The sequence below is a fragment of the Gadus macrocephalus genome, chromosome 20 (genome assembly GCF_031168955.1).
Source record: "Gadus macrocephalus chromosome 20, ASM3116895v1".
NCBI classification, from domain to species: Eukaryota; Metazoa; Chordata; class Actinopteri; order Gadiformes; family Gadidae; genus Gadus; species Gadus macrocephalus.
This window is the reverse complement of record NC_082401.1, coordinates 1814662-1840428: the sequence shown is the minus strand read 5'-3', so window position 1 is coordinate 1840428 and position 25767 is coordinate 1814662. Positions and strand designations below refer to the sequence as shown.

The 25767-nt window shown below is 47.4% G+C and overlaps 2 protein-coding genes across 4 annotated transcripts; both read right to left on the bottom strand.

Moving 5' to 3' along the window:
* Window positions 1-81: 81 nt before the first annotated feature.
* Window positions 82-25059, bottom strand: smarcal1 (SWI/SNF related, matrix associated, actin dependent regulator of chromatin, subfamily a-like 1). 3 transcript variants are annotated; one of them, XM_060039266.1, is made up of 16 exons: window positions 24084-25059; window positions 23908-23958; window positions 21041-21304; window positions 20865-20915; window positions 19677-19860; window positions 17406-17556; window positions 14871-15035; window positions 14324-14389; window positions 13638-13778; window positions 11855-12073; window positions 10357-10427; window positions 9842-9944; window positions 1654-1836; window positions 983-1083; window positions 806-902; window positions 82-391 (listed from the first exon to the last, which is right to left on the bottom strand). In XM_060039266.1, exons 1-16 carry the CDS (start codon window positions 24607-24609, stop codon window positions 131-133), a joined length of 2634 nt encoding a protein of 877 aa, XP_059895249.1. In that variant the 5' UTR covers window positions 24610-25059; the 3' UTR covers window positions 82-130. The 3 variants fall into 3 exon arrangements, with proteins under 3 accessions (XP_059895249.1, XP_059895250.1, XP_059895251.1); XM_060039267.1 differs by having other exon boundaries at window positions 82-372; window positions 807-902; window positions 24084-25058; XM_060039268.1 differs by having other exon boundaries at window positions 82-365; window positions 24084-25057.
* Window positions 3360-8419, bottom strand: LOC132448185 (uncharacterized). The gene is made up of 2 exons (XM_060039269.1): window positions 5054-8419; window positions 3360-4903 (listed from the first exon to the last, which is right to left on the bottom strand). Exon 1 carries the CDS (start codon window positions 7211-7213, stop codon window positions 5864-5866), a length of 1350 nt encoding a protein of 449 aa, XP_059895252.1. The 5' UTR covers window positions 7214-8419; the 3' UTR covers window positions 3360-4903; window positions 5054-5863.
* Window positions 25060-25767: the final 708 nt, after the last annotated feature.

The following is a 25767-nucleotide window of genomic DNA, read 5'->3' as shown; positions in this document are numbered from 1 at the left end:
AGGCTCAGGTGAATCTGCCCTCCGCTCAGAGCATCCTCTATCACTATGGCAACCAAGAGAGATGCACTGAAGACTCGTTCGTTATTTTAAAAAATATATAGTTTATTGTGTTACTTATATACAACATATACTAATCCAACAGACATGATACATGGTACAGTCGACCAGTGTTTCTATTTCTATCTGAATTATTGTTGGACACGCCGCCTCTTGCTGGGGCTCTGGGCGTCCTCGAGGCTGGGGGGGGGCTCTGATGCTCTGTCCTCACAGTCCTCCACCGCCTCCAGCAGCAGCTCCTCGTCCCAACCGTCCTCCTCAGTGAAGGACCTCTGAAACATCTCTGTGATGGTCCTCTGCTGCCGGTCCTGGACCCACAAACACAATGGGTGGTCTACACATGGGACTGAACTGTTACACCCCAGTTAACTACTGAGGGATAAAGAACAGTAAGGAGCAGGTGGGGGTAAGGCCCTTAAACTACTGAGGGATAAAGAACAGTAAGGAGCAGGTGGGGGTTACGGAACGATGCCTACAGGTAGAAGCTAAGGATATTGGGGATCAAACCCAGTATACCTTTGGGTTAGGAATTACACAAGATTATCACTGCAACACACAGACGGTCTGTGTATCTGGTGAAGGCAACACACACACAAGGTCCCTGTATCTGGTGAAGGCAACAAACACACACATGGTGCCTGTATCTGGTGAAGGCAACACACACATACGTCCCCTGTATACGGTAAAGGCAATGACCCAGACACACAGCCCCTGTGTCTGGGAAGGCAGTGTCCAAGCAGGGACTCACCTTGGAGTGGAAGCTGGCACTGAGGGCCTTGTCTGAGAGGTTGGACTCCGACAGACCGACCTTCTCCAGGACGTTCATCTTCTCCTGGATCATGGGCCTGGAGGGAGCACATAACATGCATCAGACGCCGCCCTCCCCATGTATGGAGCCCTGCCTGCCTGGGGGGGGGGGTCGTACCAGAGGTGGTCGTCTGCGGTGCCCTTGGCCACCAGGTAGTGGATGTCCACGTTGCTGGTCTGCCCGATACGGTGTACCCGGTCCTCCGCCTGGATCAGCACCTGGACCAGAGGAACCACAGTAACAGTTTTACAACTGCAATACAGTTGATAAAATACAGTGTCGACTACAGTAAACCATCCACTGTTTAAAGAAGATAAAGCTTACAATAAATACAATTTAAGATAAGATGAGTTTCATCTCATCACAGAAACAGCAAAATTCCTTTGCAATTGCATTATGATTCTAGATCCATGTGGTTAAAGGAAAGGTATCTTAACCCAACCATAGCCTACTTTACCCCTGCAGAGCACTGGCTCCTCCTACTTTACCTCTGCAGCACACTGGCTCCTCCTACTGTACCCCTGCAGAGCGCCGGCTCCTCCTACTGTACCCCTGCAGACTGTGGCTCCTCCTACTGTGCCCCTGCAGAGCACTGGCTCCTCCTACTTTACCCCTGCAGAGCGCTGGCTCCTCCTACTGTACCCCTGCAGACTGTGGCTCCTCCTACTGTACCCCTGCAGAGCACTGGCTCCTCCTATTGTACCGCTGCAGACTGTGGCTCCTCCTACTGTACCCCTGCAGACTGTGGCTCCTCCTACTGTACCCCTGCAGACTGTGGCTCCTCCTACCCCGGGGTTCCAGAAGAGCTCGGCGAACACCACCAGGTTGGCGGCGTGCAGGGTGATGCCCATGTTGGCTGCGGTGATGGAGAGCACAGCCACGCAGCTGCCCGTCCCGTGCTGGAAGAGCTCACACCGCTGATGGCGCTCGGCCGATGAGGTGCTGCCGTCGATGCGGATGAACGGCACGCTCTGTGGAGAACCGGGGCTTTAGGTTCATTTACATTTAGGGCATTTAGCAGATGCTTTTATCCAATGCGACTTCCAATAAGTAGATCAGTCAAACGAAAGAGAAACGACAATATATGGCTGTCAGTACAGTAAGGATGTTCATAGAAACAAGTGCCAAGCACTAACAACTGTTAGTTGAACCCATTCCCCGTATACAACAAAGTAGCTAGGAGAAGATGCTACACAACTAAGTACTGTAACTGAGTAAGATTAGATTAGATTTATTTATTGTCCTTGTTCAGAGTTAACAACAAAATTATGTTTAGAGCATCACTACCACCACTGGCAGTCAAGTACCTGACAGCATACATTACCCACTATAAAGATAGATCTCCCATATGCTATGGTATATAAATACATTTATAATAAATAATAATAACAATAACCAAAAAGTGCAATAGTGCTAGTGCAGTTGAAATGTCAACAGTCAAGTTATAGCTACAATGTGAGAGAGGAAAGAGAATGAGAATGCAGCAATGCAAGTCCAGTCCATAGTTATTGTGATGTGTGAGTGTATCGGATGAGTGGTAAGGAGATGGGGGGGAGGGGGGGGGGGTTCAGTCCTGTAATAGATGGAAAATAGTGTATAGTGCAGCAATGCAGTCCAGTTCACCGTTATTGAGTGGGAGTTATAGTGGGAGTTATGTGACCGAGGGGTTGGGGGTGAGTAAGACATACAATAAGTGCGTACTTTAAGTGCCAGGATGTACAAAATACAATAAGTAGGAGGGGTGGGACGGGGTGGCTATTGCAGAGCCCAGGTGAACACTGAACAGACAGATCAAGACGGCGGAACACTTCCCCTCAGGAAGCATTTTATATTGTTAGAAAAACGTATGGCCCCGTCCACACGAAGCCGAAACGGGCGAAACCGTAACGGTTTCGATCTGTCCGGTTTCGGAGTATCTCCGTAAAGACGGAGTCAAGCGAAACCGGGTACATCTGTAGAAACGCTGTAGTATACATTCCAGTCCCATAAGAGGCGCTGCTTCTGCTACAGAAATCCAGAAGAAAAATAAATAAGAAGAAGAGGCGAACATGCGCATAAAGGGTGAGACTCCGCGGGCTTAACAGTCATTGGCTAGACCAGGGGTCGGCAACCTGCGGCTCTTTAGCCCCTCAGCCGTGGCTCCCTGCAGTTTTCTTAAAAAAAAAATAATAATAATAATAATAATAATTAGATTTTTATATATATCGTCAACTAAACGAGAGGTCGCAATGAATGCGCAATTGCGCTACCGTGAGGGGGGGAGTGAATGACAAAGCTTTGTTGATTTGCAGGTGGCTAATCCCAGTAGGAGTTAAATCTTTAACTGGCATCTGGCATCAGGAAGTAGCCTAGATGCTGCCATTGGCAGGAGGCGGGACATGCCAGTGAGCCGCCAATCAGCAGCATCCACCGTTGACAGCCAATTGCACGAACGAATACTGAGCGAGAAGGGTTTACAGCATTAAAGTTCGTGTTTTTTTTTTACAGTGTCACAAAAAATGTCTGTGCGGTGCGCAGCGTTAGCGTCTCCGGAGGGGGGAGGGGGTGAATTAAAAAGTTTGCGGCTCCAAAAAAATTGTTTTTGCGGGAGATGGGCCAAAATGGCTCTTTTGATACAAAAGGTTGCCGACCCCTGGGCTAGACGGTCGAGGGGTGGGGCGAGGACGTCATCAGAATCAGAATCAGAAAAGGTTTATTGCCAAATACATTTACACATATTAGGAATTTGTCTTGGTATTCGTATTTGTTAAGCACGATCTTAACATACAATAAACAATAAACAATAAAGCAAGTATTGAATAATAAGTACTGAAAAATAAGTATTTATTTCCGTCTAGTTGCCGTTGTGTGTTTTTTGCCCATGCGCAGCTTGTTTGGTCATGTGACATTGTCAGTGACGCAGCCAGAGACGCACGGAGAGGCAGTACAGGAGTGTTTGTCACCTTAACTGAAAAGAATCAATGTCGGCGGTTTGGATGTTTTTTACGGTCTCAAATGAAGGTACTCGAATTGTAATATGCAGTACTTGCAAAGCCGAATCAATGCGCGGAGGATGCCGTGTCAAATCATTATATACATTATCGTACCGAAATACAGTTTCTGTTGTGTTTCATTTGGCGTTCCGTAATCCCATTGAAACGGAAACCGGAACCGGAACCGGATATGTTTATATTTGGTTGTAGTCTTTTCACTCGGTTCTCCGGATCAACAATAGGGCTAGAACCGAGTGAAAAGACTACAACCAACCTCCCTTGATAAATTTGATTTAGCCTATTTCACAGATTTGAGTTGAAATTTACTTAAACTTGAAACACTTTTTGTAATTTATATTATTAAGTGTCTGGTTACCATGAATTTTGGCAAATTTGATTTGTTATAAAACTTTGTCAAGATATTTTGATTTGTGATCGTTATTGTGATTTATGATCCAAACTTTTTCATAGATGCAAGTTGTAAAAGTAGCCTAAAACTAACACTGTTAGTAACTTGTGTTTGTTATGGATGCCCTGTAACTTGTTGAAGAAACAATGTATTTCGAAGTTTTGGTAAATAAAGAAAGAAATAACTTTTTCATATTCACAGTGTTTACATGTTCTTCAGTATACAAAATCATCATAGAAACTTGTTTTTATACCAATATCGATATCTGTAAATATCGGTTATCGGCCGTAACAGCAATTTTAATATCGGATATCGGTATCGGTCAAAATTTTCATATCGGTGCATCCCTAAAAATAACTATTTACATGATTCCCTCCCTCCCCCTCCTTTCTTCTCCAGGCGTTTAGGCATCTTTCCTAAAATCTATGTTCATAAAACCCAACTCACAAAAGTAAATAAAAATAAAACCACACACGAGTGCGCAAATCCACCACTTGCTTCACACTCGCACTCTGGGGAAGAGCCTGCAAGCTTACGCACACCCCATGCGCATTCGTTTTCTCAACCACACGTGAGACGGTGTTTGACATGCTGGATATCGTCAGAAAGGTATTTTCATTGGCTATTAGGATATCTAAGGCCCGTCCCCGACCCTTGCTGTCTGTTGGTGTAGCTGTCAATCAAAGTATACATGCCCCGTTTTGATAGTGATCGCCTCATTGGCTTGTAAGGCTTGTAAACAAGGAGGTATTGGTCTCACAGACATGTGCGAGGGTTCTATGTCACCGTGAGACCCGGGGCAAACACAGTGGGTTCCATGAATCAGACGACAATAGCGGAATTAAAACCCTAAATCGCAGTTTTCTACGAAAAAACATTGCAGCGTTTCGGTTTTCTATTTTTCGGCTGCTTTGTATAAGATGGCTTGTGCATATACACAATGTAATTAGACTAAAATAATATTGATATTCGATTTCTGTGGAATCTTATGAACATTTCAAGACCCAACATGAAGTATCAACTCATTGCTAAGGATATCCATAACAACTATAAAGTTAGAATGGACCAAGGGAGGAGGAGGGTGAGGGGGGCTATTTTGACCTAAGACACTAGGATATTTTTGATCTATATTCCCTAAACATATTTATTAGACCGAATGGTTGACATTGGATGACATTCCTGAGATGCTAAGCTTTCAAACGGTGTATGACATGACTATATCACTCCACTGAATGATGCCGAAAATTGACCCAGCATGTTGGGGGGGAAGGGGTGGTGTAACTAAAACTTGCCCCCTGGTGGGATTTGACGATTAAGTGGTTAAAGGCATTTCAATGAAGTCAAGTGTTGGAGTTAATATTATTCAAAATTTTGACGCCAATATTTTCCCCACTTTTGTAAATTAATATCCGCTCCAAATATCGGTTATCGGCCCCTTGACTATTAATAATCGGTATCTGCCCTGAAAAAACCATATCGGTCTATCTCTAGTCTTTAGAGCATTGAGCTCTAGGTTGTTTTGGCCACACCAAGTCACCAGGTGTGAAATCTCCCACCTGTAGGCAGACTCATCTCCACCAGAGATGAGCCCGATGAGTGTGGTGTCATCTGCAAACTTCAGGAGCTTGACGGACTGGTGACTGGAGGTGCAGCCGTTGGTGTACAGGGAGAAGAACAGGGGAGAAAGAAGACGCTGTTGGAGACGTGCTTCCCCAGCTTCACATGCTGCTTCCCGTCAGACCGGAAGTCAGTGATCCACCGGCAGGGGGAGTCGGGCACGTGCAGCTGGGAGAGCTTGCCCTGTAGCAAAGTGGGGATGATGGTGTTGAAAGCAGAGCTGTAATCCACTAACAGGATCCTGGCGTAGGTTCCTGCTGAGTCCAGGTGCTGGAGGATGAAGTGGAGGGCCATGTTTACAGCATCGTCCACAGACCTGTTGGCTCTGTAGGCGAACTGCATGGGGTCCAGGAGAGGGTCCGTGATGGATTTGAGGTGCGACAGGACAAGGCGCTCAAAGGATTTCAGGACCACAGAGGTCAAGGCGACTGGTTTGTAGTCTTTGAGTTCTTTGGGCCTTGTTTTTTTGGGGATGGGGATGATGGTGGAGGATTTAAAACAGGCTGGTACATGGCATGTCTCCAGCGAGGTGAAATGTCTGTAAATACTGGAGACAGCTGAACTGCACAGTGCTTGAGGGTGGAGGGGGAGACAGAGTCCGGTCCAGCTGCCTTGCAGGATTTCTGCCTCTTGAAGAGTCTGTTGACGTCCCTCTCCAGGATAGAGAGGTGACGGGGGGGTGGGGGGTGGGGGGGGGGTCTCAGAGGTAGGCAGGAGAGGGAACGCCTGGACTCCTGCTGAGGTGGGGGAGGAGGGTGTGGTGATCTGGGGGTGATGAATGGGGATACGGGGGATGATAACAGGACTGCATTGTCTTTCAAATCTGCAGTAGAACTTGTTCAGGTCGTTGGCCAGGTGAGGGTCGACGATGGAGTGGGGGGCAGACGGTTTGTAGTTGGTGAGAAGTCTCAGACCCTTCCAGACAAACGCTTGGTCGTTATCTGAGAACTGCCGTTGGAGTCTCTTTGAATACGAGAGTTTAGCATCTCTCGCTGCCTTGCTAAACCTGTATTTCGACTCCTTAAACTGTTCTTTGATTCCGCTCCGAAACGCCTTCTCCTTTGCCAACCTTAGCTGTCCGAGTTCTGCTGTGAACCAGGGTTTGTTGTTGTTGTAGCTCACCCTGCTGCGAGATGGTACACAGCTGTCTTCACAGAAGCTGATATAAGATGTCACAGCATCAGTGTACTCATCAAGACTGTTGGTGGCAGACCTGAAAATATCCCAGTCAGTGCAGTCCAAGCATGCCTTAAGATCCTCCACAGCCTCACTAGTCCACTGCTTAGACGTCCTCACAACTGGTTTACAGAGTTTTAACTTCTGCCTGTATGCAGGAATCAGGTGGACCATGACGTGGTCAGAGTGTCCCAGTGCAGCGCGGGGGACGGCGTGATAGGCCTTCCTTAAAGTTGTGTAACAGTGATCCAGCGTGTTCTCCTCTCTGGTTGGGCACTTATAAGCTGGCGGTATTTGGGAAGTTCATGGCTGAGATTTCCTCTGTTAAAGTCACCGACGACAATAACAAAGGAGACCGGGTTAGTTCGCTCCACGTCCAGTATCTGGTCGGCCAGCTGACGTTGTGCCTCCTGCACGTTGTTTTGCGGTGGAATATAAACGACCAGAATGAACGAAGCGAACTCATGGGGGGAATAAAAGGGTTTACAGTCTATAATGTGGGTTTCCAGAACAGGAGAACAGTGCTGTAGCATCACTGTAATATATTTTCACCAGCCGCTGTTGAGGTAGAAACAGATCCCTCCACCCTTCGTTTTGCCGGAAAGCTCCGTGTTGCGGTCCGCTCTGAACAGCTGGAAGTCTGCCAGCTGTAGCGCAGAATCCGGTGTTGATCCACACTAGGGCTTTGACTTTTGCCCAAAAATCATATTCGAAGTTTGTTTGTTTATTAATATTAATATTCGAATATATTCAAATATTTATTAATATTTTGACCATTAAATGCCTTCAGTAAGACCTGGGCTGAATCCGAATACTTAGTACATACTATTTCTGTTCAGTGTCTACTACTTGACCGTACTACACTTGACAGTGTAGTACGGTCTACAGCTATGCGTAGAACGCCTCTGAACACTTCCGAACACCGCTGAAACTCCACCGGATGTTTGGAGATGACGTATCTCCCCTCAGATGCCGGCAAAATTACCTTGATAAGATACCTGTTTTCCGTCTTGTCATCGTTGCTATTAAATTAAAAATGTCTCTTTTTACTTAATTACTTACTTTAATTTTTTAATGTCTCTTTTTTTCGCCGCTTTCTACGACGTCTTTCTAAACCGCTGTTGGTAGTGTCGGGTCAGCCATCTCTTCTTCGTTCGTTACCCGACTCCGGTTGCATTGTGGGATAGCGTAGTGACCTACCGTTGTATACTGTGGCGGTAGTACGCATTCTTTAACGTTTTCCGTACTACACAATGCGTACTGAGCATTCGGACGCGCTATATTTGTGGCGTACTACAAAATGCATACTATAAGTATGAGTATTCGGATTCAGCCCTGGATTGGGTTTTTTCGAGGTTTGTTTACCGGCGTTGCTATGGTTACCGGTCTTACGTGTTCCAACGGTTTATAGGGTTTCTAATAAATCGCTGTCTAATCAATACTTAATTTACTGCCTCTTCCGTGGTCATTACAATATTATGAATAGACTGCGTCAGGTTCTCCGACGTCTCTCCCTCTTGGCCTGCCCATAACAGGTTCGAATATTAAGGGCTGCCTAATATTCGTTCGAATTTTGATTTATTTTTTGATATTCGAATTATATTTGAATTACGAAGTTCGAAGTCAAAGCCCTAATCCACACAGCCAAGTTTCCGTGAAGCACAAAACAGAAGATGAAGAAAAGTCTCTGTTCCTTCTCACCAGTAGCTGGAGCTCGTCCAGTTTATTGCACAGTGATCTGACGTTGGAGAGAAATATTCCGGGTAGCGGAGTGCGTTGTCCGTGTCGGACGGAGCTGCACGAGCGCCCCGGCTCGTCTCCCTCTCCTGCGCCGTCTTGCTGCATGAACAAAGGTGAGCGCACCTTTGACCAGAATGTCCAATATTCCACGGATGGGATGAGAAAGTCGGGAAACAAATTCACAGAAGTTGTTTCCCCGATGTTCATGAGCTCTTCTCTGGTGAACGAGCTCCGGGTATTAAGGCTAAATGAACGAACAAAACTCGAAAAATCGCTGCGCAGCGAAGTACCGAGGCGGCCATCCGCGGCGCCATGTTTACTTTCTTGGTTTACGGTTTCAGGCGTCCACATGAATTCAAAACGAAACCGGGTAGATTTGAAACCACCTCCGAGGGTGGTTTCAGAAGTTTACGGTTTCGGTCAGCGATTTGCCGGCTTCGTGTGGACGGAAGGCCGAACCGTACAAGACCTTTGCGGTTTCGCCATGAAATCGGCTTCGTGTGGACGGGGCCTAAGCCTGCAGGCCGCTACTAGCTTCCCCTTCAGGTCACTGCATGAACAGACAGGGAGACCAGCAGTACACAGACCTATCTCTAATCCCCAATAATACTGTTTAATAGGATTACAATGTGAGAATATAAGGGGAAATTGATATATTCTGTATTAGTAACTACACATTACCACTGCTCTTCTTCTGAAACACTAACAACTTTGACACCAATGCATTATGGGTAGGGTAGCAGGAGTGGTGAATACAAAAAGGTAACAGAAAACAAATTCTCACTTTTAACCTAATCCTGATATTGATTATAAATTATGGAAAACCTGAGCTGATTGAGAGAGAAAAGCTGTTGAATATAACAGATGAAGCAACAACACAGCAGCTCGACGTCTCTAGTCGACTGTTGGACAAAATAAATTAAAAGGTCAGGACTATAAAGGTTGAGATCAAGGAGCCGTCAGGCCAAGACAGAGACCTTCTCAACCAGGACAGACCCACAGAGAACGGGCCAACCAGGAGCCTGATTTGACCCCAACCATGAAGACCAACAGCTCACTGACCTTCTTCCCCAGCTCCTCGGTGATGCTGTCCAGCACCGTCTTATGATGGGCAAACACCAGGAACTTCTCCCTTCCACACTCCAGTAAATCCATGATGTACTCCCTGGAAGAGACCACACATCACACACATGGAAAACACATCTCTTCACCCATTATGTACCACACACAATGGAAACTGGGAGCTGCCAGAAAAACCGGTCTCCTACTGGTGAAGCTGCCAAGGACAACTAGTCTCCTAATGGTGGGATACTGAAGCTTCCAGGATTACCAGTCTCTTACAGGTGGGACACTGGGAGCTGCTCAGCACAACCAGTTTCCTACTGGTGGGATAACAAAGCTTCCAGGGTAACCAGTCTCTTACAGGTGGGACACTGGGAGCAGCCCATTACAATCAGTTACTGGTGCGATACTGTGAGCTGCCTAGGAGAACCACCCTCCTACTGGTGGGACACTGGGAGCTTCTACTGGTCCTGGTTTGATGGAGCCTCAGATGGAGAGCCTCCCAGTGTACGTACGTGATGGCCTGGATCTTGGCATCGGCCGTGTGGTTGTAGAAGACGAGCAGGGCTTCCTTCTCCTTGGTCTTCTACAGAGGAGGACAGTTAGAGGCTGGTGAGATAGGAAGCGGCAGTGAGGTCTGATCATCATCTGATAAGATGAGCCACCACCAGGCCATTAGCGTTCAGAGCACTACCCCATGCATCAAGGTCGCCCGGCGCCAAGCAAAGAGTCTTCAGACTATTTGTTTTCATTGTGAATGGTGTTTTTCATTGGTCGGAATGAAATGGCCCTTTAAATTGTGGAAGGCCACTTTGGTTGGAGTGGCAGAATGGGAGAGTGGCTTTGAAACGGTCCTAATCATCGCTAAGAGCTAGCAAAGTCACAACTTTTCTCGGTTTTGGGGCCTCAGTGGTGGACCGAGCTCCCTGCCGCTCTCAGGACCGCAGAGTCGCTCACTATCAAAAAGGACTCAAGACTCACCTGTTCAGAGCTCACCTCGACTCTGCATAGCCACCTTTCCTCTTCTGACCACCATTGTACACTGTATTGTAGTGTATTGTATTGTATTGTATTGTATTGTATTGTATTGTATTGTATTGTAGCACTTAACTGTGTAGCAACTGCAGCAGCTGCTATCATGTCTGTAATACAGGGAATTGATTAACCTAGCGATTGTGGTACTTGCACTTGGTTCTATGAACATCCTTTCTGTACCGACAGCGATATATTGATGCACTTCTTATGACAAATGTACTTATTGTAAGTCGCTTTGGATAAAAGCGTCTGCTAGCTCGGCTTAGCTCAGGAGGTAGAGCTGTTTGTCTTGTAACTGAAAGGTTGCTAGTTCGATCCCCAGCTCCTCCTAGAGTGTCGAGGTGTCCCTGAGCAAGACACTTAACCCTAACTGCTCCTGACGAGCTGGCTGTCGCCTTGCATGGTTGACTCTGCCGTCGGTGTGTCAATGTGTGTATTAACCGATGTAAGTCGCTTTGGATAAAAGTGTCTGCTAAATGCCCTAACTAAATGCCCCTAAATGTAATCACACTTCATTATGGGGATGAGGTGTTGCTCCGCCGTGGATGAGAGGCTGTTGTTAGGCATCCCAGTTCTTTACATCTGGCCACCCATTCATGTGGAAGCAGACATGTGCAGTGGGCGGTGCTGAAGGGCAGAAGTCCCGCCTCCCGGCTACCCGCAATGTTTACAACTTCTCTGGGGTGTGAATTTGCAGTCGGCAAGTAGCGAGTAGCCCCGTCTCACAGCAGACAGGCTACTCGGGATGTGGGCCTTAAAGCGACATTATACAAAACTGAATGTTTTTGAAAGATGCTGAAACAGTGTGTGAATAATAAGGGGTACTCTTAACATACAGGCATATAACCCTATTCTAGTAGTAACTTCAGATGCAATTATTAACCCTAAAAAAGCGGTCTTTGGGATCTTTAAATATTTTCCTTTCCAAGCCATCTCCCCAGGAAACCCCAGAACCGTGTGAGGAGATGGGATACTTGCGTTTGACTGCTGCTTGGCCAGCTCCCTGGCCGCCGCCCCCAGGGCCGCCTTGGTGCGGGCGCCGACCGTGTCGATGGTCACCACCACCACCTTGCGCTGCTTGGCCGGCAGCTGGGACATCACCTCTGTCTTCAGGCGGCGCAGCATCAGGCTCTCCTGCAGCAGCAGCCGCAGCTCGCCCAGGTGGGAGGAGCCAGAGTAGTCCCAGCCCCAGGTCAGCTAGAGGGAGAGACAGAGGAGTCCCAGCCCCAGGTCAGCTAGAGGGAGAGACAGAGGAGTCCCAGCCCCAGGTCAGCTAGAGGGAGAGACAGAGTAGTCCCAGCCCCAGGAGAGACAGAGGAGTCCCAGCCCCAGGTCAGCTAGAGGGAGAGACAGAGGAGTCCCAGCCCCAGGTCAGCTAGAGGGAGAGACAGAGGAGTCCCAGCCCCAGGTCAGCTAGAGGGAGAGACAGAGGAGTCCCAGCCCCAGGTCAGCTAGAGGGAGAGAGACAGAGGAGTCCCAGCCCCAGGTCAGCTAGAGGGAAAGACGGAGTAGTCCCAGCCCCAGGTCAGCTAGAGGGAAAGACAGAGTAGTCCCAGCCCCAGGTCAGCTAGAGGGAGAGACAGAGGAGTCCCAGCCCCAGGTCAGCTAGAGGGAGAGACAGAGTAGTCCCAGCCCCAGGTCAGCTAGAGGGAGAGAGACAGAGTAGTCCCAGCCCCAGGTCAGCTAGAGGGAGAGACAGAGTAGTCCCAGCCCCAGGTCAGCTAGAGGGAGAGACAGAGGAGTCCCAGCCCCAGGTCAGCTAGAGGGAGAGACAGAGGAGTCCCAGCCCCAGGTCAGCTAGAGGGAGAGACAGAGGAGTCCCAGCCCCAGGTCAGCTAGAGGGAGAGACAGAGGAGTCCCAGCCCCAGGTCAGCTAGAGGGAGAGAGACAGAGGAGTCCCAGCCCCAGGTCAGCTAGAGTGAGAGACAGAGTAGTCCCAGCCCCAGGTCAGCTAGAGGGAGAGAGACAGAGGAGTCCCAGCCCCAGGTCAGCTAGAGGGAGAGACAGAGGAGTCCCAGCCCCAGGTCAGCTAGAGAGAGAGACAGAGTAGTCCCAGCCCCAGGTCAGCTAGAGGGAGAGACAGAGGAGTCCCAGCCCCAGGTCAGCTAGAGGGAGAGACAGAGGAGTCCCAGCCCCAGGTCAGCTAGAGAGAGAAGTTTATTATGAAGCGTTCACTTGCAAACGACCTAATCTTCACATATTATATGGCCACATATGCAGAATGGCTGAAATATTACTTAAAAGTGTCAACATTTCAAAATAGTCGAATGATTAATCAAAATAAAATATTAATATATTTCACAGCTACTGTTGAGATTAACATTAAATTATAATAAAATAATAATAATAATAGTAATAAAAGCGGTACTGCATCCATTTTCACTTTGTTTATACACAAAAGCCAACGTATGCAGCATCACTCATGTAGTCAATAAATGCATAAATACATATTCCCTCAGTGACCATGATGAGCCTTAGAGCATTAGGTGGAGGTTATCTTCCCTGTACTCTGAATTCCTTTGGAGGAACTCTACAGCAGAGTGGTGTAAGCGCAGAGACGAGGAGAAGGCAGATAATCCCCCCACTAAAGTCCTCTGTGCTCAGACGGTCCCTTTCAAACCCATTCAATTGAAACCCTTAATGCAGCCAGGCTTCCAGCGGGGATGTGGAGATCGCTGTGTGCTCTGTGGAAAACAACTGAGAGAAGCCAGAGTGTGACCTGACAGAGCCTGAGTGTTACCTGAGAGAGCCAGTGTGTTACCTGCTTGGCGTTGCAGTACCGCAGGCCGAACTCGTGGAAGCGGGGGAAGAGAGTGGGCCGGACTGCAAGCACCTGGGTATAGAGCTCGGAGGGTCTGGACATGGCCGGGGTCCCGGACAGCAGGATCACCCGCCTGGCCGCCTGGAGGGAGAGGAGTTGGGACATGGGGGTCAGTGTGATCAGGGTCAGTTGGAGCAGGGCTGGTTCCTGAGGCCGAGGGATCTTAGACCAAGGTTTCCACCTGCCTCTTGGCTAGGTGAACACCCATCATTGAGGCTGATGTTGACCTACAGACCACTGCATCTGAGCAGAAGGTTAACATCAACTTAAAAAGGATTGTGTGCATGCATAAGGATGCACACAACAAAGTTCCCTCTAATTGCATTGCATCATTGCATCATGGGCTGTTGCATGGCCCTGCATCATCCAGCTCCATTAAGTATGCCGTTTTGTACTTGAAATGCACGGACCACCTGGGGTTAGTTCTCTTTGACGACATCAAAGTGCCGAAAGGAAGGACATATAGTGGTGAAGCCTGCCGAGACCAAAACCATACAGCGGCTCATTTTCACACTCTTCTTCTGCAGCTTCATGTCGAGAAATTGAGATTAGCTTCCTAGTGGGGGCTCCCTGTTACAGGCTAGCTCTGCCTCCGTCAGAACGGGTGGTGGTGAGGAGCAGGATACCTTGAGCAGAGGCAGCGCTGCTTTACAGCGGGCCGTCTTCATGTTCTTCAGGAAGTGGGACTCGTCCTGCAGGGAGGTAAAGCAATACAATCACAGAGTCATACCATAACTCAGGTCCATCCCAGATCAAGCATCTACTGGCGACAGTTTCTCAGGGGCTAGAGCGTGTGGTAATTGGAAGGTTGCTAGTTCGATCCCCTCAAGCTTCTCCTATCAGAGTGTCCCTGAGCATGACCCCTCTCGCTTACTGCTTCTGATGAGCTGGCTGCTGTCGCCCTGCGTGGTGAACCCCACCTTCTGTGTGTGAATATGGGCATGAATGGTTGTAAGTCGCTTTGGATAAAAGCGTCAGCAAAATCCCCATTATGTAAATCTAATGGGAAACATTCTGGACAGGTTTACAGCTATTTAAGTTTCGAATTTGATGGAACGAGGCTTCTGGTGGAGTCAGATACATGTAATTCAGGAGTAGATAGGGGGTCTTCATCGAGGACCCCTTACTGTAGGCTGCAGACCCTCAAGCCCAAGCCCAGGGGCGACCACTAACCATGATGAGCACATGGAAGGGCTTGGCGGCCTGCTGCTGCTTGTCCATCCTGCTGAGGAGGTCGTAGCTGACGATGGTGACCAGGCCCCCCCGCAGCTCGTCCTTGGCCTTCACCACCACGTTGATGCTGTCCGCCTCCAGCAAGGGCAGCCAGCGCCGGAAGGCCTGCAGGGACACCACAGCGTAAAGGGATAGGCACACCATTCAAGACGACTTAACATTTGCCAGCCAAAACCAACGGCAGCAGGTGAGATCGACTGGCATGTCAGTGAAGGGAGGGTAAAAAACACCGTTCTCTGTCCCAGAGTGACGGTTTCACTAGCCTCTTTGTGATCTGAATACATAGAAAGGCATCACAAATCATATCTTAGAAAATCTTTTCTTTGATCTTTCAGTGGCCGGCCCGACCACTCCAGAACCCAGCGCTCACTGGCTCTCAATAACTCCTGAACCCAGCGCTCACTGGCTCCCAATAACTCCAGAACCCAGCGCTCACTGGCTCTCAATAACTCCTGAACCCAGCGCTCACTGGCTCCCAATAACTCCAGAACCCAGCGCTCACTGGCTCTCAATAACTCCTGAACCCAGCGCTCACTGGCTCTCAATAACTCCTGAACCCAGCGCTCACTGGCTCCCAATAACTCCTGAACCCAGCGCTCACTGGCTCTCAATAACTCCTGAACCCAGCGCTCACTGGCTCCCAATAACTCCTGAACCCAGCGCTCACTGGCTCCCAATAACTCCTGAACCCAGCGCTCACTGGCTCCCAATAACTCCTGAACCCAGCGCTCACTGGCTCCCAATAACTCCTGAACCCAGCGCTCACTGGCTCCCAATAACTCCAGAACCCAGCGCTCACTGGCTCCCAATAACTCCTGAACCCAGCGCTCACTGGCTCCCAATAACTCCTGAACCCAGCGCTCACTGGCTCCCAATAACTCCTGAACCCAGCGCTCACTGGCTCCCAATAACTCCTGAACCCAGCGCTCACTGGCTCCCAATAACTCCTGAACCCAGCGCTCACTGGCTCCCAATAACTCCTGAACCCAGCGCTCACTGGCTCCCAATAACTCCTGAACCCAGCGCTCACTGGCTCCTGTCAATTTGAATCCTCCTCACTTTTAGCTCCACTGCTTGCCTGCTTTGAAAGCGATCTGGCCCACCACTACTGAGGCCCCCCCCCCCGCGCTGAGGGGAGCACTCGGAAGAGATAAAGGAGTGTCATTGTCCTCCAACGTGCGACGCACTGAGACGAGTCTCTTCCTCCACCGCTGTCTCCAGGCCTCTGATTAGTGTAATGGATTTGATGCAAAGGAAGAGCTAGGGCCGCTGGCAGGAGAACCATTTACAGCCCTGACAGAGCGCACGTCTTATCAGCTGACAGCAGACCGATGAGGCCAGCTCGAAACGCACCGCAGCCCGGCGAAGCATAACCAGGCTAGAGATGAGAGGGGGAGGGCGGAGGAATGAGGGAGAGCCAGGAGGTGTGAAACACTGGAGTGAGGATAGATGAGGACCTTGATGTACTGATGTTCTGATGATGTAAACAAAATAAACTACCTTAAGGCATCTGCATGCAGGTGGAAGCAGAATGCATGGTGGTCAAAGTAACGCCCGTGAATAGATGAACAACCAGCATAGTTTATTCTTAGAAATGTCCTCCGTCTCCTGCCAGGGGAGTGATTCATTGGTGTTATTATCCACTGTACCATTAACACAAAGTAAGAGATGCATTAAAGTCAAATCCTCCCTCTGCCCTCCTCAGAAGAGGGGGTGGGGCACTACCATTCCTGGAAACACAGAAGGGCTCTGAACAAGACACCAGTAATAAAATGGTTAGGTAGCAGAAGTGTGAGTGCTCAGGGTAGCTGGAGATGTGATGCACCATGGTGTGCACTAGCAGCATCTCGACCAAGGACACATCACACTGATCTGGAGACGGGTTTAGACCAAATACCAAAATAGGGATATTGCATAATCAATACATCAAGACTTTACCCCGTCACATGAAATCATACATATTTTAAAATAAATATTTGTACACTTTAAACACCAGCTAACCTACATTGGTGGCCTGAAGCTAACTAGGTTAACGAGAGTCGTCTTGGTATCTAGTGTGCATGGTTCAAATATTATAAAATATATATAAGTCAATCTGTATCAATACACCTGTACAGGATTATTAACTAACCACACGGATAAGTAGACAAAGTCAAAGTACAATGAGGAAATAGAGGAGAGACCATCGCTATGGCTGTTCCCTGAATCCAACAACCTTAAACCAACATTAAAAGGAGAACAGATTCCCCATACATCAAAAGATACTTGAGGTTTTTGTCAGTGCTGCTCGTCTGAATGCTCTCAGCTCTGCCCAGCTGAGCCTTCCATTGGCCAACCCTGACTCTTCCCTCTGTCCAGCTGAGCCTCCCATTGGCCAACAATGATGCCTCCCCCTGCTAAGCTGAACCTCCCATTGGCCAGCCCTGATACCTCCCCCTGCCAAGCTGAGCATCCCATTGGCCTTCCCTGACGTACCTCTGCCCAGGTGAACCTGACGGAGGAGGGTGCCACCACCAGCAGCGGCCACTCCTTCCTGTAGTAGGCTGCTATGCAGATGGCCTGCACAGTCTTCCCCAGCCCCATGTCGTCGGCCAGAAGCAGGCGGCCCTCCTTGAAGACTGCAAAGCTACAGAAAACCACCTCTATAGTGCATAGTATATACTACAGCAGGTCACTCACTGGGCACATCTTAGTACAGGTGGTTGAGGATAGATATATATATATATATATATATATATATATATATATATATATAGATAGATATAGATATAGATATATATATACATATTATTATTTTTCATTTTTCTATACATTGGTAGTCAAGGCGGGGCCTTATTGTTAGTTAAGGGGTAAGGGGTAGTTCGGAATTTTGGACATAGGGCCTGATTCCCAAGTTAGCCGTGTTGTTCTTTATCATTTGAGACAGCTTTCAACACATTTCATTCAGACCTTTTAGTTGCAGAGTTTGCTCGTGCTAGGCTAGCGCACGGCAACGGGCAATACTAGCCTGCTAATAAAACACGGCGGTCGTGTTTTGTTAGAAGACGGTCGATGGAAATGTCTGTGTTGATAGAATAATGTTAGAAATTTAAACCAACCTTGCATTGCATTGCGTCTCAGCAGCAGTGTTATATTCCTGGTAGTAGGCTACGGCAGCAGCGGACTGATACCTAGGTTAAATTCCGCTGCTGCTGAGAAAGTAGTCCCTCAAAATGCGATGATTCATGCGATGCGAGGTTAGTTTTATTTCTAACATTATTATCTAACCCAGGGATGGGCAACTAGCGGCCCGTGGGCCGCATGCGGCCCGCATCCTCACTAAGTGCGGCCCGCATCCTCACTCAGTCAGGCCCGCACATAATAAAAAATAAAATAAAATAAAATAAAATAATAATAATAATAATAATTGATCGAGTTACAGAAAACTCGGTCAAGAAAGATGAGAAGAATTCATAGAATTCGAAGGCAAACCCATGCGTCTAGTTTGCTTAGAAGCGATATCAGTCATTAAAGATATCCACTTAAGTCGCCACTACAACTACTACAACTGCTTGTTGGGTTTGAGTTCATTGAGTTGTTGCACTTAATGTTGGGCCACTGTTTTTCAGTTTTTTGACTTCATTGAATGATGATGTATGTGAGCCCTTTGCACTGATAAAAATACTGACCATTCATGTGGCTGTTTGAGCATGGAAAACATGAAATGAATGTATGTTGGTTCAATTAACATACCGTACATAGGTTATGATTCTGGATGATTTTTTAGGTAGTGGCCATCCCCAAAATGCACCAAAATACAGGAAATCAAATCTACCAAATTCAAAATTGTGTAGCTTCTCTCAGCTCACGTTTAGTTGAAGTGTGCAGTCATGTGGCCCTCCGCTGGTTATGATGAAAAATGTGGCCCTCTTTATCATGAAAGTTGCCCATCCCTGATCTAACCCATCAACACAGACATTCACATCTATAGTCTGGCGTTATAATTGTTTTATCTCGGGTGTACTGTGGAGTGGCTAGCCGTGCGCTAGCCTAGAACGAGCGAACTCTGCAACTAGAAGGACTGAATGAAATGTGTTGAAAACTGTCTCCAATGATAAAGAACACCAAGGCTAACTAACTTGGGAATCAGGCCCTATGTTGAAAATTGCAAACGACCCCTTTAAGGCGGCCGCCTTAACCATACAGTGCTGGGGGAAACACTGAACAGTAAACACTTGTGTTTAAAAATACATGATTGATAAAATATTCTATTTCAGTTACCGACGCTGAACTTGGTTGGAACTTGGTGTGACCAATTAAAGATGCTGTATGTACGATTAGAAAGTTGGAAAGAGAGATAAGGAAAGAGGAGAAAAGAACATTAAAAAAAAGCTCCTCCTAGCTGAGTGTTGATGTGTCCCTGAGCAAGACACTTAACCCTAACTGCTCCTGAGCGAGCTGGCTGTCGCCTTGCATGGTTGACTCTGCCATCGTTGTGTCAATGTGTGTATTAACCAATGTAAGTCGCTTAGGATAAAAACGTCTGCTAAATGCCCTAATTGACAGGAAAGAGGGATTACAGGAGGGGGAGGCTGGAGTGGTCTCGTACAGTGGAAGGCCCGCAGCCAAGGGGAGCACATGTTTCACAGAGCTCAATAACAGCTGGAGAGAACTACTCATTCAGACTAATTACACTAATGAATCAAGAATAGCTCTTGAACCTACAGCACCTATAAGTAGGTTCAAAAGGACAATGGCTCCACCTACTTGACCCCTTCCCTCTGGAAGGGCATGAGGCTGCTTGTGAGCGAGGGGTCGACGGCCGAGAGGTCCGCCTCCGGGACGCCGAGCGGCCGGACCAGGGTCCCGTCGAACCTGGCCCTGAAGGCCTGGACCACCCCCCGGGGCAGAGGCTCCACCTCCGCGGACGCTATGGCTCCCAGCTGCTCCACTGGCCAATAGGAAGGGGAACACACAGTCAGGAAAACATGGCCGCTACGTCGGCCGATATGAGAGACATGAGCCGAGGGACTGATCGGCATTTGAGCTCTTACGTCGAATTTAGATCCTTAAGAATGGTGAGAAATCTCTACATGTCAATGTGTAGCTAGCATGCACTCATTTAGAACAGCCACTAGCCCCGCCACAGGTGCCTGTCTGTGAAGCGACTAACATGGAGCTGATTAAACAGCCGTCTAGGCGGCTCCTGCTGGTTGGAGGGAAAAGGACTAGTCCCCATTCTAAGTTCTATATCAATTCTGATTTTGTTCTCGTAATACAACGCAAATAAACATGTTCTTTGTTAGGTTAGAATCTCAGTGACTGGTTCCTCTAAATCAGGGGTGCCCAACCTTTTTTGACCCAAGATCTACTTTTCAAGTAGCCAACCTCCCGAGATCTACCAGCCTAGTGTCAACATTGCAAGCCTACCGTGAACCTACGGACTTCAGTGGGGGTTTCATTCCGTCTGCGCACGGCACCTTCTCAACAATAATCAATAATCTTCCTCCCACTCAGGGTGAAAATGGTAGGTCTTAGCTCGTTTCCCCTCAGCCATGCCAACGTTTAGGACTGCGTAACTACTGTTGACGGCTTTCAACTGCTGTTTACAGCGCATGCGCTACCGCGCGTATATGTCCCGTGCAAATTATTATTTTATTTTTTTCTTCTTCACCCCTCGCGGTCGACTTGGGATCTGTCGGCGGTCTACTGGTAGACCGCGATCGACTGGTTGGGCACCCCTGCTCTAAATCCATATTTGTTACATTTACGTTGCTAACCTTATCTTTCTGAATTCCACTCTACACTCTCTACAGTGTTTTGTGTTTATAAATCCAGCTGCAGCACTAGGTTTTATGTTCATTTTTATGTAGGCTTTGTTCTGAAGCTCACATCCAAGCAGTTTGGATTAGTGTAGAGGTAAGAGTGTCGTGTTAGAGCCGGGGTGCAGCTTACTGAGTCTTCTGTAGTCCTCCAGTGCAAAGTTCCACTTCCTCGTGTTCATGTCTGAGGCATATAGAAACACGTTGTTAGAAACTAACTTGACCGCTTGGCATTCAGGTTGAGGACAACGCCTGGTCATCCAACCATGCATGGGGAGGAGAGATAAGGACCAATGAAAGCAGTCCCACCGTAACATCTGGACGGCGTCTGCTTGAAGGCGGCGATGACGTCGGCGTGGTAACCCACGTCCACCTCGAACCTTGCCGGGGACACCAGGACACACTGTCCCTGCACCGCGGCCCCCGGCCGCTGCCAGCCGCTGCACAGCTTCAGCAGGGGCCCCAGGGCCACCGTGTCGTGGGGGACCCGGCCGGGGGACACCGTCATGTCCAGGGCCTCCATGCCCTCCAGGGGCCTCAGGAACACGGAGGTAAGGGCCCCCGCGTCCTGCACTGAGACACACACACACACACAATAACCATGTGGATTGTGTTATGTGAACAGTAACAGTTTCCTTTTGGAAACCAACTCTCTTCCAAAGAGTGATGCCTACTTTAAAAGGAGAAATCCGGTGTAAAATGGATCTGGGATATGTCTGGTATGATAACAAGTTGGAATGGAATCGTTTGGGAGCAAAAAAGCGCATATAGCCGCATTCTTAAATTGGCTGTTTTTAGCCAGAACACGCCTCCTCCTTTCGCCGAACCGCCCATTGGGGCGCAAGATCATTCCCTAATTTACAGGCGCGTGGCGATGGAGGGAAAAGAACGCTCTGCGCAAGTTGCAAACTAGCAACGACACATGCGTCAGTGTAGAAAGTAAATTGCGCCGGGTGCAAGATAGGGCCCTAAATATGTTTTGCCTTGTTGAGAACAAGTTATAGTTCTCAAATGTTAGCTTGGTCTGAATGTGGTCCAGCCAGAGAGCTGACACCCCCCCACACACACACACACACACATACACACTCGGCCCTCAGCTGCCTTCGGATAAAGAGAAACATCTGGAACAATTTAAACGTTTTTAAATCTGTCTTAAAATTCCAGCTGAAACACTGGCACTTTAAAATAAATATTAATTAATCACTTTTAGGCCATCACTACAAGACTACATTTTTACCTATTTTACAGAACCACAAAGCCACAGATGCAGCAGCATTAATCTGTTGAAACTAGGCAAGGATGTATAACAGGCCAATCGTACATGCAATGGCTCAGGGCCCAGTTTCCCGATAACGATGGATCTTCGCTCGTACGATCATTCTCACGATGGATCTTTCGAACCAACATTAATTCGGGATGCACCGAATATTCGGCCACAGAAAATGTTCGGCCGAAAATGGCCCAAAACATAATTTTCAGTTTCGGCCGAAGGAGTAAAAAGGCCGAAAAAAATACACTGGACATTTTTATTTTTGATTAAAAAAAATAAATAATAATAATATGACATGGTGCTGAAACGGGCTATGACGCAGGGGGAGACGCAGGAATGTCGCAGGAAAATGGGGTTAAAAAGGGTTAAAATATCTCCCCATCAAGGCCAACCGCAGAGTAGCCTACGAAAAGAATAGATTTCAATATGCTAAATGCTAAAGATATTAAAACACAATTGATTAGGCTTAGGTCGACATATATATCAGTCCTAATCCTGAACGCACTGTGCATACATTTATTCACGGCATTTTCCCCCCCTGAAATAATTCCATATTACAAAAATCCAAAATAGCTTGTGTGACAACTACATTTATCTTAATGTGCTGATTTTTCAAACATATATTTTGTGCAGCAAGAGGGCCGACTTTATCTGATTCCGCATAAGGTTGCATTGATTGGCTCTCTCAGTGTTTCCCATACATAGACCGTCTATGAAATAAATTTATTTTGAATGTTCCTAGGCATCAAACAGTGCTGAACAACCCAGTGCTTCTCAGGGGCCGGGCTGTTCAGGAGAGATACTGATGGAGGAGCAGACAAAATGTTGCTGAAACAACAGGTGAGGTGGAAACAGATTAGTGTAGATTTTAACTTTAAAAAAAATAAGAGTAGGGAAAGTAATTTCGATCCTTCTGTTCCTGGTAGAGAAAATTTGCTGATCTGTTCATTGTAGGTCATCCAACCCTACATTACTGACCTGGAGACAGAACTGAAAAGGAGGTTCCAGGAGCTGGACATCCTAGGAGCCTTCCAAGTCCTTAGACCTCAGTCGGCTGCCCTCCCTGACAATATGTGCATTGCGTTCATTATTTTAGTTAGTTGCCTTGTTGTACCTAGTATATAGTATATTGTTACTATTTATTTTATTTTTCCTAAAAAAGTTAAATATTGGTTCAGGTAGGTCTTGAGATAATTTGTACTTGAAATAAAAACCTCCAGCTTTAGTTGTCTGTTGCAATTCATTCCTTGAATGTCCCCAACCCAAATCCCCGTTCGTCACGTCACGGCACAGGGTTTCTTGGTTCACTGGGGAAGGCGGGACTGTGCACGGAGTCTCTGACCTCTTTAGAATAATTTGTATTATTGCATACTCCCAAATGTTTTCATTTTTTATGAATGAAGGCACCCGCATGCAATAATGAGTTCACTATATAGTAGGCTAACAATGCTCTTAGCGTCCTACGAATACCCTGGAGCACTCGTTAGCTACGAGCGTTTTCACGTCGTTCGTTACCAACGATGCTTTCGGGAAACGGTGTGAAAACTGTACGATGCTCGTACGTCGCACTTCACGATCCACTTAGGCTAACGATGCTTTCGGGAAACTGGGCCCAGATCACTGAGCAGGAACCATAGCGGACACCAACAACACCTTTAAAAGGGTGCGAATTATTCCAAAACTGTTTGTATCTTTAATATTCTATTGAATATATATTTCCATTCTATTGAATATATATTTCCATTATATCATTAATTTAGAAATAATTCATATTGGGAGGGGGGACAACTTCATGTTTTTCCGAAGTTGGACAGGACTCATGGACTACACAATAATAGTCAGTCAGTAGTCGTTACTACAAAGGTAGTGCATGCTTTCATAGGAACTGAAATATTGTTCTACATACTGAGCTGGCGGTAGTCCTCCTGACTGAAGTTCCACATTTTTGTAGCAGGGTCTACGGTGAAGGAAGAAAAAAAAGAGTTCATGACCATCGTCGCACAATAGAAAGTCAAGTAAGTCATTATGACAGCAATAGGTCAAATATATCTAACATGCTCTTACAACATGGCAAGCACTTACCATAAGTCTTGGACTGGATGGATTTGAAAACAGCAATGAGCTCAGCATGGTAGCCCACTTCTACCCTGAAGCGGTCCTTTGAGTGAGAAACACACTTCCCTCTGGTGGAGACAAAGGGCTTTGTGGAGGGTGGTCCAGCAGTCATAGATGAACTTTTGAGAGAGGGGGGCGCCTGGGGGCTTGGGTTCGACTGAGCCACTGGTTTGTAGAAAGATCCGACCACACCACCTGAGCTACCAGGTGAGATACTAGGCATGTTTTCAGAAGGTTTACCACTAATACTTTTGGTCCCCAAGTTGGAGTCTTTTTTAAAAGGTGGGATGAAGGGGTGATGCTGTGGTCCCAGTCTGGAGGCAGGGCTGGCGGTGGGTGCGCACTGGGCGGACTGGTTGATGGAGGACACCTGCTCAGAGGACTTTGGACTGGCAGGGTTCACATGACCCAGTCTCCTCGCCCTGATCTCTAAAGCCTTCTTTCTATTGTCCTCGATCTTCCTCTGTTGTTCTAACGTCAGCTTAGTCGTCATCGCTGGTGTGAGAAAAATAATATTATCTATATAATATATAATAAAGCCCTCTCCGCCGAGACCTGATCCCAACTAGTTCATCGACCCCAGCTGTTATCATTCATATGATCCAGGAGGACGGGCTGACAACACTTTCGTTGTGTTTAGAGTTAGAGAGCATGCATTAATAATAATAATTATAGTGACAACTTAAAATGCTAACAGTTAAGCCGCTGACAGCTAGCCTGCTATCCTGTTAAAAGTTTAAACAGGAATTCGTTCGTACCTTTTAAACCTAAAGCCAACGAAGCGATGCTATCGGATTAGCTTTAACTAGGCAAAATAACCTAAATTAAAACTAATGGATTATCCTGATCTTAATCTACGAGTTAAATCCTAAATGTTAACTTGTTTTGAACGAACTTACTGAGAGAGCGCTTTGGCCACGCCGGAAGTGACGTATCATAATAACGCGTCAGGTGCCGGGTCTTTTTACCCATTTCCGCGTTTAGATTCAAACATACCTTTCTTTATAGGTCCATGATATATACGCACTTTAATGTTCTTTCTTTTTAATGTCGGAGCAGCTGTGGGGTCCAGCTTTGCGCCGCTCTTTTTGATTCAACTTAACATATTAAAAATAACACCTTGTTGTTGTTATGTAAGGCGTGTCTAAAACTACAACCGGGCGGATGACAGTAAACCATTAAAAAATAACATGACACACAGTACAATGATTCCTGTGTATTTATGAGTAACGTTGGAAGCTGGTTCAGTTCAACTCGCTTGCTCGCGCGCCCGCCGATGGCATCGCGCGCCGCAATCATAGGCGGCGCGTGACCGCGGCGCGTGATGCCATCGGAGCGAGCCGGAGCTGTCCCAGGAACCGTGGTGTTGAAGCTGCGGGAACCGTGGTGCTGAGGCTGCAGCATCAAACCGGCAGCAGCCCACAGAAACCTGTTATTATCGTTTTTTCTAGCGGGGTTGAATAGACGCATGGACCTGCAGGACCAGTTCTGACCAAGGAGCGTAACGGATGGATTTAAACCAGGACATCGCCTCATTCAATACTAAAGTTCAACGTTTGATGGTGAAATCCTTCAAAGAGAATCGACAGTGAATGAACGGTTGCCTAGCCTGGACCCTGCCAGATAACAGAATAAACCGGGAATCCTATGG